The sequence below is a fragment of the Peromyscus eremicus genome, chromosome 7 (assembly GCF_949786415.1).
Source record: "Peromyscus eremicus chromosome 7, PerEre_H2_v1, whole genome shotgun sequence".
In the NCBI taxonomy this organism is placed as follows: Eukaryota; Metazoa; Chordata; class Mammalia; order Rodentia; family Cricetidae; genus Peromyscus; species Peromyscus eremicus.
This window is the reverse complement of record NC_081422.1, coordinates 19,362,820-19,376,139: the sequence shown is the minus strand read 5'-3', so window position 1 is coordinate 19,376,139 and position 13,320 is coordinate 19,362,820. Positions and strand designations below refer to the sequence as shown.

Here is a 13,320-nt window from a genome sequence, read left to right as displayed (position 1 = left end):
ATCTCTGACTCAGTGATTAATCACAGGGAAGAAGAAATATGGAAGCAGATTAACATTCAAGGAACCACTCCTGCATGTGACCTTGGGTTACTCATGAGGATTTAATGAGCTAAGCTTTAAGGCTTAATGATATGATCATCGTTACTAAGAAGTGCAAAATCTTTCTGAGCTGAGCATATCCCCTTCCGTACGTGAAGAAGCTGGTGCCATGCAGCACCGGGCGATAGAAACAAAATGTCAACTCCATTTCCTGTGGCACTACAGGCTACATTCTTTTACCAGACTTTTATGCCACAGTTCTTCAAGACCAATCGTATGGTCTGCATTCAGTATAGACTGCTGTGTGTACTGCATGCTTCATCTCATTTGAAATTCACAGCGACACTCTGAGTAGAGATGATTTCATCTCCTTTTTACAGAGAACAAGGGAGCCAAGCGCACTGAGAGGTGGCCCAAGACCCAGGGCAGAGGCCCACAGCTCAGCTCAGCTCATTCACTGCTGGAGAGTGGTGTGCAAAGCAGGCTTGAATATTTTCAAAATAAATAATCCCATTGGCTTTTTAAATGGCATTTTGCTACTGAAGAACCATAGCCATGCCTTTCTCATTTCTTCATCAACTAAGCTTACAATGACACGTTAAACTCTGTAATGCCATAGGGCAGTGGTTCTCAGGCTATATTAAAGAGTTCTGCAAACCTTTAACATAGTTGCTCGTGTTGTGCTAACCCTTAACCACAAAATTACTTTCATTGCTACTTTATAGCTAATTTTTCTACTGTTATGAATCATAATGTAAATATCTGATAGGCAGTACCTGTGAAAGGGTCTTTTGACACCTCCAAAGAGATCACAACCCACAGATTAAGAACCATTGCCACAGGGGATCTCATTTAATTTCTCAAGGACAAAGCCAAAGAAGATCATCAGCCCAGTCCCATGGAATGATTTCCCCAGAGGCTGGACCGAGGCACCTTGCCCCACTGGAATAGAGAGTTTAAGGCCAAGTTTCTATCCAAGTGTGATCGGGTGATTCCGTCCATCTGTATCTCAGCAGACACTACCATTTCCCTTGTTCAGAAAATGAAAGTCGAGCTGCTCCTGTTAGTAACTTAGTGGGAAACGAAAAAAGCCTAAACTGTGAGGTCAGACAGCCTGGGCTGTATGGAATGAGCTGGAAACTGGACACGCTGTAGCCTCATCTGGAAGAAGGGTCTATTCAGCACCTTCCTCAGCAGAGAAGTCTTGGGGGAGTGAGGCTATTTCTGTGACACAGAAAAGACCTCAATATACATGGATGATACTGAGAAGATAGTGGTTGGTCTCACTCATCCCCACTGGGACTCCCAGAGCCTGGGGAATTACCTAGGAAGGCATACAGGGAACACAGCCATAGCCTCCTGGATGGGGAGAGAGAGGTGTGGTAACTGAAAAGGATGTAGCAGGGGACACAGACTCTTTCTAGTTTTCTAATTTTAGTATCTTTTTTTTTTTTTTAATTTCCCCAGTCAGTGATGGGAAGGCGAAATAAACTGCTGTCTTTTCTTTTTAAAGGATTTCATGGTAGAGCTAAACTATCTTCCAAAGACCTTGTGCTGGCTCTGAGAAGGGGGAGAGTGAAGGGGAACACAGGTTGGAAGGGTGCCTGGAAACAAAAAGGTGGTTCTGGAGGCCACAGCCAAGCCAGGGCACTGACGAGCAACTGTAGAGGGGGCTGGGCTGGGCAAAGGCCTTCCTGGGAGGGATGGCCATTCCCGGCCTGAGTGTGGCACACACAGCGAGATCACCAGCGAGATGCCGGCACCGGAGCCGTGGCCTCCCGGCAGAAACCACCGACCCAGCTCCCAGTGGCAGAGCTGAGTGAAGCTGGTAACTCCACAGTGGCCTGCTCAGGCGAGTTACTCCAGCCACCAGGCTGGCACTGCTTCCCGGTTTTGTCTTGTAGAATAAGGAAGCCCATTATTACTACCATGTGCTGGGAGAGTTCATTAGCAGTGAGGGTTCCCCGAGGACTGGCAGAAATGGTGTGATTCCATTTTTCCCAATGAATATTTATAAGCAGCCCGTGTTCAAGTCTGCTTATTGTACCTACTTTTTTTTTTCTTTTATGGGAAGTTTTCAGTTTTATGTCTGAGGCTTTTTAAAGCAAGACTAATTAGGGGATTTTTTTCCCCTTGTCCCCTCCCCCCAACTCAGTTGTGCAATGGCAACAGCTGTTGTTTCTTGTGCCTCATTTGGCACTCAAGTAAAAACAGCAACTTTTTGTTTATAATAATAACAGATGTGAATAAAATTAAAAGTTTTCTATAACAGAGAAGAGGGGACATGTTCTGAATATATAGATATGTTTTCTTCATTCACTAGAAGGTACTGAATGGGTTTGACATTTTCCCAAAACGTACAAAGCCTTGAAAGGTTTCGAGTTGCTGAGGTGAATTCAATGGAGCCCACGCTTCCGAAGATAATGGCAGCTTTATTCAAGGCTCCGGGCTGTGGGCTTTTGAAAAGAGGTATTTCCATAAGGATGCTATTTCCATGTGAGGCTCCCGTGAAGGCCAGGGCTAGAGAGGAATTTTCTGCAGAGGAGTTGGGACTTCTGCATGGCAGGGAAATCCTCCTGGGGAATTTACTATTAAACAACCACATACTACCAGGGCTCTGAGGAGAAAGCTGAGATGTGAGAGGGAAAAAGAAAGACGAAGGGGACGAAGGAGTCGGCAAGCTGTACAAGAGGCTACAACTGCTGGGGTATCTGTAAGCTTTCAGACTGCCTTGACGGTCTTTGCAGAAAAACGGCATGGGCTGTGCATTTCTGAAAGTAACGAGAAAGTAAAGCCTAGTTCCCAGCATACCTGTGGGCAGCTGCTGACAGGAACGCACTGCTTCTTGCGACACTCCGTCTTCCCCTTCACACAAGCACAAATGCTACAGTTGACGGAGGACCACATCTCTCCATCCTGTGGGACACAGCACGAGATTCTGCTATCAGGTGGGGGTTGCAGGAGCTCAGCCAGTGGGTTACAATCTCCTGATTGAGAAGAGCATGCCTACCCTGCCTGAGCCACACAGCTTAGCCCAAGTGACTCTGGGGCCTCTATATGTAATCAACTTAACATGGGGGTTAGGGAGGATTTCAGGCAATGTGTGTTTTGGGGGTGAAAGAATCTTGCTCCAAAAATATGGAGGATTTTCCTGTATCTAACCAAGTCATGTTTGCATCTCAGCCCTCATGTGCTCATGCATTTTTCTACTTGCACCCTGGAAGACAAGGAAGTATGAATTTCCCTATATGATTTATGAACAAAATCTTAACTTTCCTCTGTTTAATGAGACTGAAATACTTGCTATCTTAGGCATCACAGTTAACTGAGATGTTTAGGCATGATGATATAAGCCCAGGTGTGCTATGCTCCTAACCCACCCAGGACTTGAAAAGTACAGAAATTATCAAACATCGGCCAGGCAGATACCTGGTCAGCAGCCATCTGAACACACAGAGCCCAGACAGACCAGCCCTAGAGACACGCATAGCTTGTACATTGCCTGGCTACCACTCTCCTCTAAAAATGTAGGCAAGCATTTTGAGACACATTTCTAAAGACTAGATTCTTGCTTAGACACAATGTGTTGATACTTGATAAATGTATTGGGCTCATTGGATTTATAGCATGCCGTTAGCAGGTGCTGATCCAGAACACATCAGGCAGAAACATACTGAAGTTGGAAAGATCAGACAACAGGCAGATCTGAGGACAAAATGAGGATTCCTTTCCAGGCCCGTAGATTCAAGATCTTTGGTGAATCCTCTCACTTCTCAGTTTTTGAAGATATTTTAAGGACTGCCCACCCTCTGCTTCCTTTTAGGAGAGAGAGAACTAACTAAACCTGTCTTCAAAGGGCATTGAACTTATCAATGTTCTATGCACAAATGTTCCCAGGGCTCATAGTCTCTGTAAAGTACTTTAAGCCCCAGGTACTAAAAGATACCTTTTTATAAAGTGACTTCAAAGTGTTTTATCCAAAGCACTATCATAGAGGAGTTCATTTTATCTTGGTGCTCTAGGGACAAGTGACGGCTTTGAATAAAGAGCATTTTAAATGAGCGGCTCGGAAAACTTGCTGTATGACCCCTCCAATGGGCATAATTCATTGTCTTCTCTCTTGCAGGGTCCATAAGAATCTAGACCTGTCTTCAATCATGTCAGTGGATTGGCAGCCTGAGGGAGCCTCCACATCCGACATGATGTTAAGGGTCTAGATGTACCCAGCTGTCATCAAGCATGTCTTTGATACAGAGTCTCTCTCTCTCTCATCCTTAGGGAAAACATGCTAAATAAGAGAGGGAAGGCAGTTTGAACTAAGCTAGTACCTGCTTCCTGAAGTTAAATGGTTAGTATTCCACTTAAGATCACCAGAAAACAATGTAGAGCACACTTCAGGCAGAGTTGGATGGCCAGTAAGCAAGCCTTTGAATACTGTGGAGCTGGACTCTCAAACTTATGCTGGTCACTTACATTGTAAGCATCCTCATCTGAACACCTTGAAGTGAGCCAATTGTTTAAAGAAATCTGTAGAATGTTGCTGAAAGCTTCTAATCAATAATAGATCTATCAGGATCTGTCCATGGTCATGATCTTGACAAGATGCACTGAGCATCCTCAAGTGAACAAGATGTTCTCAGGCAATTGAGCACCATAACCACACCAGCCATGTGGCTTGCTCAGCTGAGCTTCAGGCATTGGCTGATCACATATAGAAAGAGCAATAACACTGACACATTTAGAGTCTTCCAGGTCCTTGATTTTAACACACACACACACACACACACACACACACACACACACACACGTGTAAATTAATATATCAAATATACATGTGTGTTTTTAAATGTATAGATTACATAAAACTGGAACATTTTAATGGCCATTATGGTATAATGGCTCCCACAGCTCATGACACTTGTGATGGCATACATACCCTGAAAATCTTGCTGCCAAACTTGCATACTTTGACATCATCTGGGGGTACTCGTAGGAGACACTCTTCACAACAGGCATCCCCATCATTGTCACAGACACCAGGCTGGGAGCACTTCTTCTTACACACCATTGTAGAGTCCTGGAGGCCCAAAGGCAGACTAGAAATTAAAAATGACTTTCACCCCTCCTAGACATCCTTCATAGCCCTCCTCTCACAACCTACAGTGGCTCCACATTGTACTCTCCTAGCACCATGCTTTAATGTGGTGCAATAAACATTTCATCCACTTCAGAACATGTTTCCTGACTAATGTCTGTAGCAGATGAGGATGTGGCACACTCCCAGTCCTGTTTCTACTGGCCTATAACTTCATGTTCAACATACTTCCTCAGGGGGACAAGAAATTGCAGATCACTGTGGACCAATGCATTTCCTTCTTCCTGCTCTTCTTTCACTTTCTAAATGAACAGAGCTTGTTCAGATTTCCTGCACCTTCCCTAGAAATTAGGAAGACCACAGGATGAGGCTGCTGGAGAGGGAAGCTCTACAGACAGAAAGTTATCCCAATGAATGCCATCTTTGGTGGCTTAAATGAGAGCATCCTCTCCGCCAAGACTCATATATTTGCATACTTAGTCCCGAGTTTGAGAAAAATCAGGAGGATTAGGGAGTGTGGCCTTGTGGGAGGAAGTGTGTCACTGGGGGTGGACTTTGAGGTTTAAAAAGCCCTGCCAGGCCCTGTCTCCCTACCCCTGCTGCCTGTAGATCAGGTTGTAAAACTCTCAGCTACTGCTTCCCATTGTGATGATAGTGGATTTACCCTCTGAAACTGTAAGCAAGTCTGCAATCAAATGCTTTTATAAGAGTTGCCTTGGTCATAGTGTCTCTTCACAGCAGTAGAACAGAAATTAAGACATGGCTGACTTACATATCATGGCTGATACATAAGTATCCACTCTCCCAAAAATGTCTACAGACTCACATTGTGATAAGCCCACCACTTTCAGGAAAAGTATTCATTCTAGTATTCTAGCTAAAATAGGACACATTGCCTGATTATGTCTCAAAGATTCCTTAAGACCCAAAGTGATGTAAATACTAGCATAACTAGCTCCCATTTGTGGACTGATGGGCTGTTCCTTAAACAAGAGGTGGTGAGAAGGTGACATGTTTCAGCAAAGGCTCAGTTTCAAGAGAAAGCTGTGGCCTGTGAGATTTCAGTATAGATGTGAAGTCATGGGCATGGAGACCAAGTTCACAAGGAGATGCTCTGTGTGTTTACATAAAGCAGTGTACATAGAGGGAGTTGTATGTTTAGCACAGGATCATGCAAACCATGGAAGGTGGGCATCACCTCACAAGAATATCCATGGGCTTTGAAATTGATCCGTTTATCTCTGTAGTGAACTGTAAAGCCATGTCTGTTTCTTCTCTTGAATATAATTAAAGTTATTTTCATTATTAGGTGTGCTACAGAATTTATTTCAGATAGGTGTAGCCCTAGAACAGGGCCATCTATATTTGTCTGACTACAAAGAATGTTTAGAACAGCCTCCACATCTCCTCTGTGACCTTGAGTATGATTATATTCTTCAAATGGCATCAACAATGATTCCTCCTGAAGAGCAAAATGCTATCACGTTTGCCTACAATTCCACTGCAATCCAAGCTCGTTGGGTAATGCCACAGCCTCTTAGAGCCCCCCTACCTTGCAAGTGCATACTGTGCAGTTATCATAGAGAAATGAGGATCCATTGTCATATACATCACTTCGAAACAGGCAGCTCCCAAAAGGAAGGTCAAATACTTTCCTCTGACCTATAGGGAAGCAAGAGTAAGCACAATGTAAGCATGATGGAAACCAGACATATCCCATCTTACCATCTTATCATTGATAATTACATCACAGGGCTGTGGAACACTCTCACAATGATGATGTACACAGTGTACACAGTGATGTACAAAAATGGAGCCTTGGGTCAGATATACCAGGAGGTCCCCAGGAATTACCAATTTGAAGAGCCATTGTATAAAAGTTTGATTCCACAATGAACTTTGCAGATTCAACAAACTATCTGTTTACCATAGTGGACATCTGCTGCCTTGTGGAGCTCATATGGAGTGAAGATTATTTCAGCATAACACGGTGAGTTCTAGACATTGTGACTAATTCTGCTGTCCCTTAGACAACAAGTAACAACACCCCCCAAAGTAGCACCAGTGAGAAGGAGGCTGTAGGTAGAAAGAATCAAGAAGATAGCCTCAGGATTATCATGAAATAGCATCTTCTTTGGTCTAAATGATTTGTGTTCCTACAAAACTCATACACTGAAACCTAAGCACCGAGCAATCATATTAAGAGGTGAGAGCTTTGAGAGGTGATTAGCTCATTAGAGGGAGCACTCACTAAAATGTCTTCATGTAACAGACCCAAGAAACACTCCTTGTTCCTCCCACCATGTGAAGAACAGCAAGAGGAACACCTATGAGCTAAGAAGAAAAGCTCAAAGAATCTGTAGGAACCTTGACATTGGACTTTGCAGACTCTAGAGTTACATTTCTGTTTGAAAGTGACCCTGTCAATGTCATTTTACTATAATGGCCTAAATAGATCAACACATAAGATCAGTAAAGAAATTACACAAAGGCATAAAAGGGAAAGTTAATTCAGGAACCATCCCCGAAATGGTTTTAAGTTTCTTTAATTAAAGACTAGGTTTAGAAACTGATAATTCATGTTCACTGAAGAAATTTATAGCCAAATTCCTCTTTCTTTTTAAAAAAGATTAACATTTATCATTAGTAGGTCTGATGGAATCTTTATCAGTAGGTCCAGAATAGCTACACACATACTAAATGCTGTTCTCACAATTACAGTTGTTGGAAATATTACTAATAGGAGTTAAGAAAAACTATTCTCTTCCTAGGGGAGGTCAAGGGTGCAGAGCAGATCCACACTAAATCAACTGGGTTTCATCATGAGGAAGAAACTGGCCAGACATCAGAAGATAACAATGAGCTATGATTTGGATTCCATCTATAGACTCCTTCATGACCTTGGGTATGATCACTCTGGGTTCTCTGACTTCACTCATAACGTGGCATCCATAGTGCCATTTCCTCACACCGCCACCTCTATCTACAATGATAATGTTAAAGTATACAACTAAAAACTGTCCATGATTAGACAAAATTTAGCACAATCATTGTGTTTTCTTAGCTAATATATGTATGTGTGGTATGTATGTGTGCACACGCACGTACACACACGTGCACATGTGTATACATGTGGACATGCATGTGAGTGCCATAGGTTGACATCAGGTGCCTTTCTCAATTTCTCTCCATTTTATATGTTAAGGCATGTTCTCTTATTTGTATCCAGATGACTGATTAGGCTAGTACAGACAGCTACTTCCAAGGGTCCCCTGTCTCCATTCCCACAAGATGGGATTGCATACCAGCCACAGAGTCAATCTATTTACCACCTGAGTTCTGAGAATCTAAATTATGGTCCCCATACTTGCATGACAAACACTGTTGCCCACTGAGATACTTCCCTAGCCCATCACCATTAATAACATCCCAATCAACACAGGTAATTCTTATGTGCCCAACTACATCCTGAGACTCTTTAACTTCCAGAAAAATATAAAATTCATTTCCTCCAAGGACCCCTCTGATGTCACTCTGGAGCATCAGAAAACCATTAGCTGAATCACATGGATTGATCCATCCCATTATAATCACTTCCACCCAAACACATCCTAGTTTTAGAACATTATAGTATAAAAAAAAATCTATAACCAGTTTGTTGCTGTTGTTGTTGTTGTTGTTGCTGTTGTTGTTGTTGTTGTTTCAGTCTGGTGTGATCAGAAACCTGACAGCCTTGGAATTGAACCTGGATCCACTGGGACATCAGTCAGTGCTCTTAACCACTGAGCCATCTCTCTTCCCCGCCAGTTTTAAAAATATTTACTACAACAATGATGTTGGTAATTTTTTTCACAAATTGAGCATTATTCTCCTAATCAATCTATCAGAGATATACTTCTGTCATTAAAGGAGCAAAATAAAACTATAGTTCAGTAAAATATTTTCTAAAATTATGATCTGGCTGTCCTTTCCCATACTTTATCTACACATACTTCAAGTATTTCACAACTGACACAAATGGTTTGTGGCAAAAGGCAGATGATTGCTATAAATAAATAAATAAATTGTGCCCTATAGATTTTTATATGCTGTGTCTGCATTTCTATTCAGTTCTAGGAAATGTTAATTTTTTTCCTTCCCCTGATTTTGGTTGTTTAGTTTCCATGAGTTTGTATCCTTTCTGTCACTTCTCTTGTTGTTAATATCCAGCAAATCCCATCACTTGTGGGAAGAGGCAGCCCAAAGGGTTCCATCTGACAAAGCGTTAATATCTACAATCTACAAGTAACTCCAAAACTTTAACATAAAGAAACTAACAACTCAATTATAAAATGGGGCACAGAACTACACAGAGTTCTCAACTGATGACATACAAATAGTTAAGAAATATCTTTTAAAATGTTCAGCATCTTTAGCCATTAGAGAAGCGCAAATGAAAAACTGCTTTTGTTTCAGTCTGTCCTAGTCAAAACGACTGAGATCAAACAGTGGCATGTGCTGTCTAGGTGTAAGGACAGGAGACCAAGTACTCACTGCTAGTAGGGATACACGCTGGTACAGTGACTATGGAAGTAAGTGCAGAGGTTCCTTGTAAATGAAAATAGATCTATCATATGATCAGCTATACCACTCTTGAGTATATCCACAAAGGACTCCATATCCTAATACAGATACCCACTCATCCATGTTCATTGTCTCTCTACTCATAACAGCCATGGAGTGGAGACAGGATAGATGTCTACCAACTAATAAATACATAAGGAAAACGTGGCATATTTACACAATGGAATATTATTCAGCTGTTAAAAATGAAATTTGCTAGTAAATGGAAGATGAAAACTATCATTCTCAGTGAGGTAACCCAGACCCAGAATGAGAAAGACCTCATATTTTTCTCTCATATATGGATGCTAGTTTTGAGTCTTCAGATACTTGTATTTCATTTGGAATGGCTACAGAGTTCAGAAAACTACTAAAGAGACATGGGAGGGACTTTCTAGGGGATAGGGACAGAACACATTGGTATAAAAAGTATTAATAGGGAATAATGGAATGGGAAGAGTTAAATTGGAGTAGTGGAGGGAGAGCAGTTAATATTGGGAGGGATAAATAGCCCTAAAGTCTTTTTTAAAATTCAGATAGAAGTCTACTTCTGTATACACTTACACGAGAGAGAGAGAGAGAGAGAGAGAGAGAGAGAGAGAGAGAGAGAGAGAGAGAGAATGAATGTACCCTATACCAGGACAATACCTCTATAAGAGACCAGAGGCTAACCAAAGAGACTAGTGCCAAGAATAGGTTACTTATTGTGGGTTGTTGGCTGCTGAGGTCTCATAGACCTACACTACCCCCACAAGCAGTACAGACTTTTGCCAGTGCTCTTGGCTACCCTCTAGGACTTGAGGATTATTGTTGAAGACACACATCCTTGATGGCTGTAACATGCAACAATTAAGCTAGTACTGACTTGGAAGCTTCATTCCTATTTACTAGCTTTCATGGTACTGGACAATGCTATTCATACTACCAGAGGAGAAAACTAATATTCATTCTTACCCAGTTGTAAAGCTACATTAATGAGTGGCCTGGCAAGACATTCCCACTGGAGCAAAAGTGTCATGAATGTCATTGAAGTAACCAACCGCTTTTTGATTCAATATTAGTCACAATCCATAAGATTAAACCTATACCTGGCACCATTATCGGGCAAAAACCCTATGGCTAGAAAGGTCATAGACTCTGGGAAAGAATGTACTATTATCATTTTGTTAAATAGACATGGTATTAATGTGACTATTCATTATGGCCATAGATTAATACATCTATCAACTCTCATCACAGAAGCTTCTACCTGCAGTAGATAGTGACTAACATAGACCTCCCAACTGGCCAAGGTATGGAAAATAGGAGACTGTGGAAGGCTCAGCTCTAAATGAAACATATATACTGTACCTCCTCCTCCGAAGGCTAAGGGCTCCTAGAAGAAGAGGAGGCAGAAAGTGTAAGAACCAGAGGTGCTGGATGACTATAGGGAAACAGTATTTTTTGGCATAGCAGGAAGCTGTCCATATGAATACACAGCAGTTGGGACAGCATACACAAGACCTGTGCAAGCCCAAGCTGGACCAAATCCCAGCATGGAGAGGGAAGCTGGGCATGAAATCCCATGCCAAGATGAGGAGCTATTGGGAATTGTTAGCTGCTGGGAGCAGAGTCAGTTTTTCTCTAAGACTGTACTCCTTGTAAAACCACACACCCAAGAATATTTGCACAGTACAAATTGGCCTTGGATATTTTTTAAAGGACATAAAGTTGAGTGGATAGGGAAGGTGGGAGTTGATCTAGGAAGAGTTGCAGAAGGTGAGGGAATATGATCAAAACACACCTCACAAAATTCTCAAATAACTAATAAGATAAATATATAGAGAGATCTCTATGGAGAGGCGGGCATGGTAATATATGCTTACAGTTCTTGTACTTGGGAGGCACAGGCAAGATGAACACAAGTTCAATACCAGCCTGAGCTATATGGCAAGAATTTGTCTCAAAAATAAATAAAATTATAATATCTCTGTGGAATCTTGCTCATAAACCAATTATAATACCTCTTCTTCATGGTTAGAGCCTACATTTCCTCCACAGAGGACCTTACATCTCTTAGAATACATAACCCCTTTCAACCATTACACAGTCTTTTGCTTATACCACTATTATTCTACTCAATACTATTGCATAAATGGATATTGTATAAATGGGAATAGATGGATAGATGATGGATGAATCTATGAATTGACTGACATATTGATTGATTGCTGAACAAACAGACACTACAACAGTTATTTCCTGAGTTAGATGTGACCACAGGCTTAGATTATCCCTCACGAAAATGTAAATTATACCTAGAACTATGGCTATAAATCTTCATGACATGCCTGGCTCTTATCTGAACTCCCAGCAGATGGCAGATGATAACTATTAGCATAGTTAATGGTGATATAATGTCAGTATTATCCTGGGCTATGCCACCTGGACAGGTGTCTTAGGTACTGTTCTGTGTATCCTGATCTTTGATAAGATGCCCCATTGAAAATTAGCAAAGGGAGGAAGGAAATTCTGTAACCCAAATGGCAGAAGTGTTCCAGATGCAGGCGTCCTGGTCAAGAAAAAAATCTAAGAGCAAGTCAGTACCCATTCAGCCAAAAGCTGAATGACACTTAAGTTTTCAGCAAGCAGACAGTTTCCTGGTATTTTCCTTCATCTGTTTTTCTTTTCTTTCTTTCTTTTTTTTTTTTTTTAGCTTTTATTGTTGTGCTGACATGTTTCTTTCTACTACAAAAGAACACAAAATCTCACTTTAATCCCAAAGTCATCATGGCCCAACACAAAACGTTCTAGGGAGTGGTGCAGAGGCTGGGTGTACAGCTTGATTTAAGCCATTTCCACATCATTCCACTGTGGTTTAGCCCAAAGAAGAGAAAGTCCCCTTCGGTGGAATTGCAATCTTTAAGTTTCCCCAGACTTAGTGTCCTTTACATAGACTATCTTCAAAACACACGATCCATAAAATGTGTACTAAATACAATTGCCATGGCTCACGTGAGAAACTTCTAAATGGACTCAACACATCAGCAGCCTTTTCTTCAAAGCTTTAATCATCATCATTTATCTGCAAGGCCATGACCAATCCCTACTGCCTCTTTGGCAGACTCACATTTAGATGGCACAGGTTCTGCCATGCCCTCAGCTTGTCAACATCTAACACACAGGTTTCAACTCAGGGCAGCACGTGTGGGTTGGCAATGGACGAAGCACAAGCACATGAAAATGTCTTTAACCCAGGGCATCTACCAGTTCTCTCTGATTCTTCGAAATTATTCCACATTTGCTTAAAAGTATGAGTTTGTGCATGAAATAGAATGGCAAACACTGTTAGATGAAATGCAATAGAATCCCTAACAGAGGAAAAAACAGTTTAACACAATGTCTTTGTTTGGCAGTTTGGTTGTATAAAGAAGCTAAGTGAAGGTGTGATAATCTGTGAATGGGGATGTAAACAGAATGGCTTGGAGTTAGAGAAAGCAATCTATGAAAGAAACAGTAGGGCACCAAAAAGGGTATGGGTGTAACTGACAGGAGCTGAAGTCTAATCAAAGAGACATGCAGTGAAAACTTCCCAAAGACAAAAC

At 41.6% G+C, this 13,320-nt stretch overlaps 1 protein-coding gene across 1 annotated transcript in view; it reads right to left on the bottom strand.

The window, feature by feature from the left end:
* The window catches only part of Bmper (BMP binding endothelial regulator), a 257,107-nt gene that overhangs the window by 106,697 nt on the left and 137,090 nt on the right, over positions 1-13,320 (bottom strand). The window contains exons 8-10 of the mRNA XM_059266725.1: positions 6,687-6,796; positions 4,976-5,116; positions 2,851-2,955 (exon numbers count right to left, since the gene is read on the bottom strand). Coding sequence (XP_059122708.1) covers positions 2,851-2,955; positions 4,976-5,116; positions 6,687-6,796 — 356 coding nt within the window. The remainder of the gene's footprint in view (positions 1-2,850; positions 2,956-4,975; positions 5,117-6,686; positions 6,797-13,320) is intronic.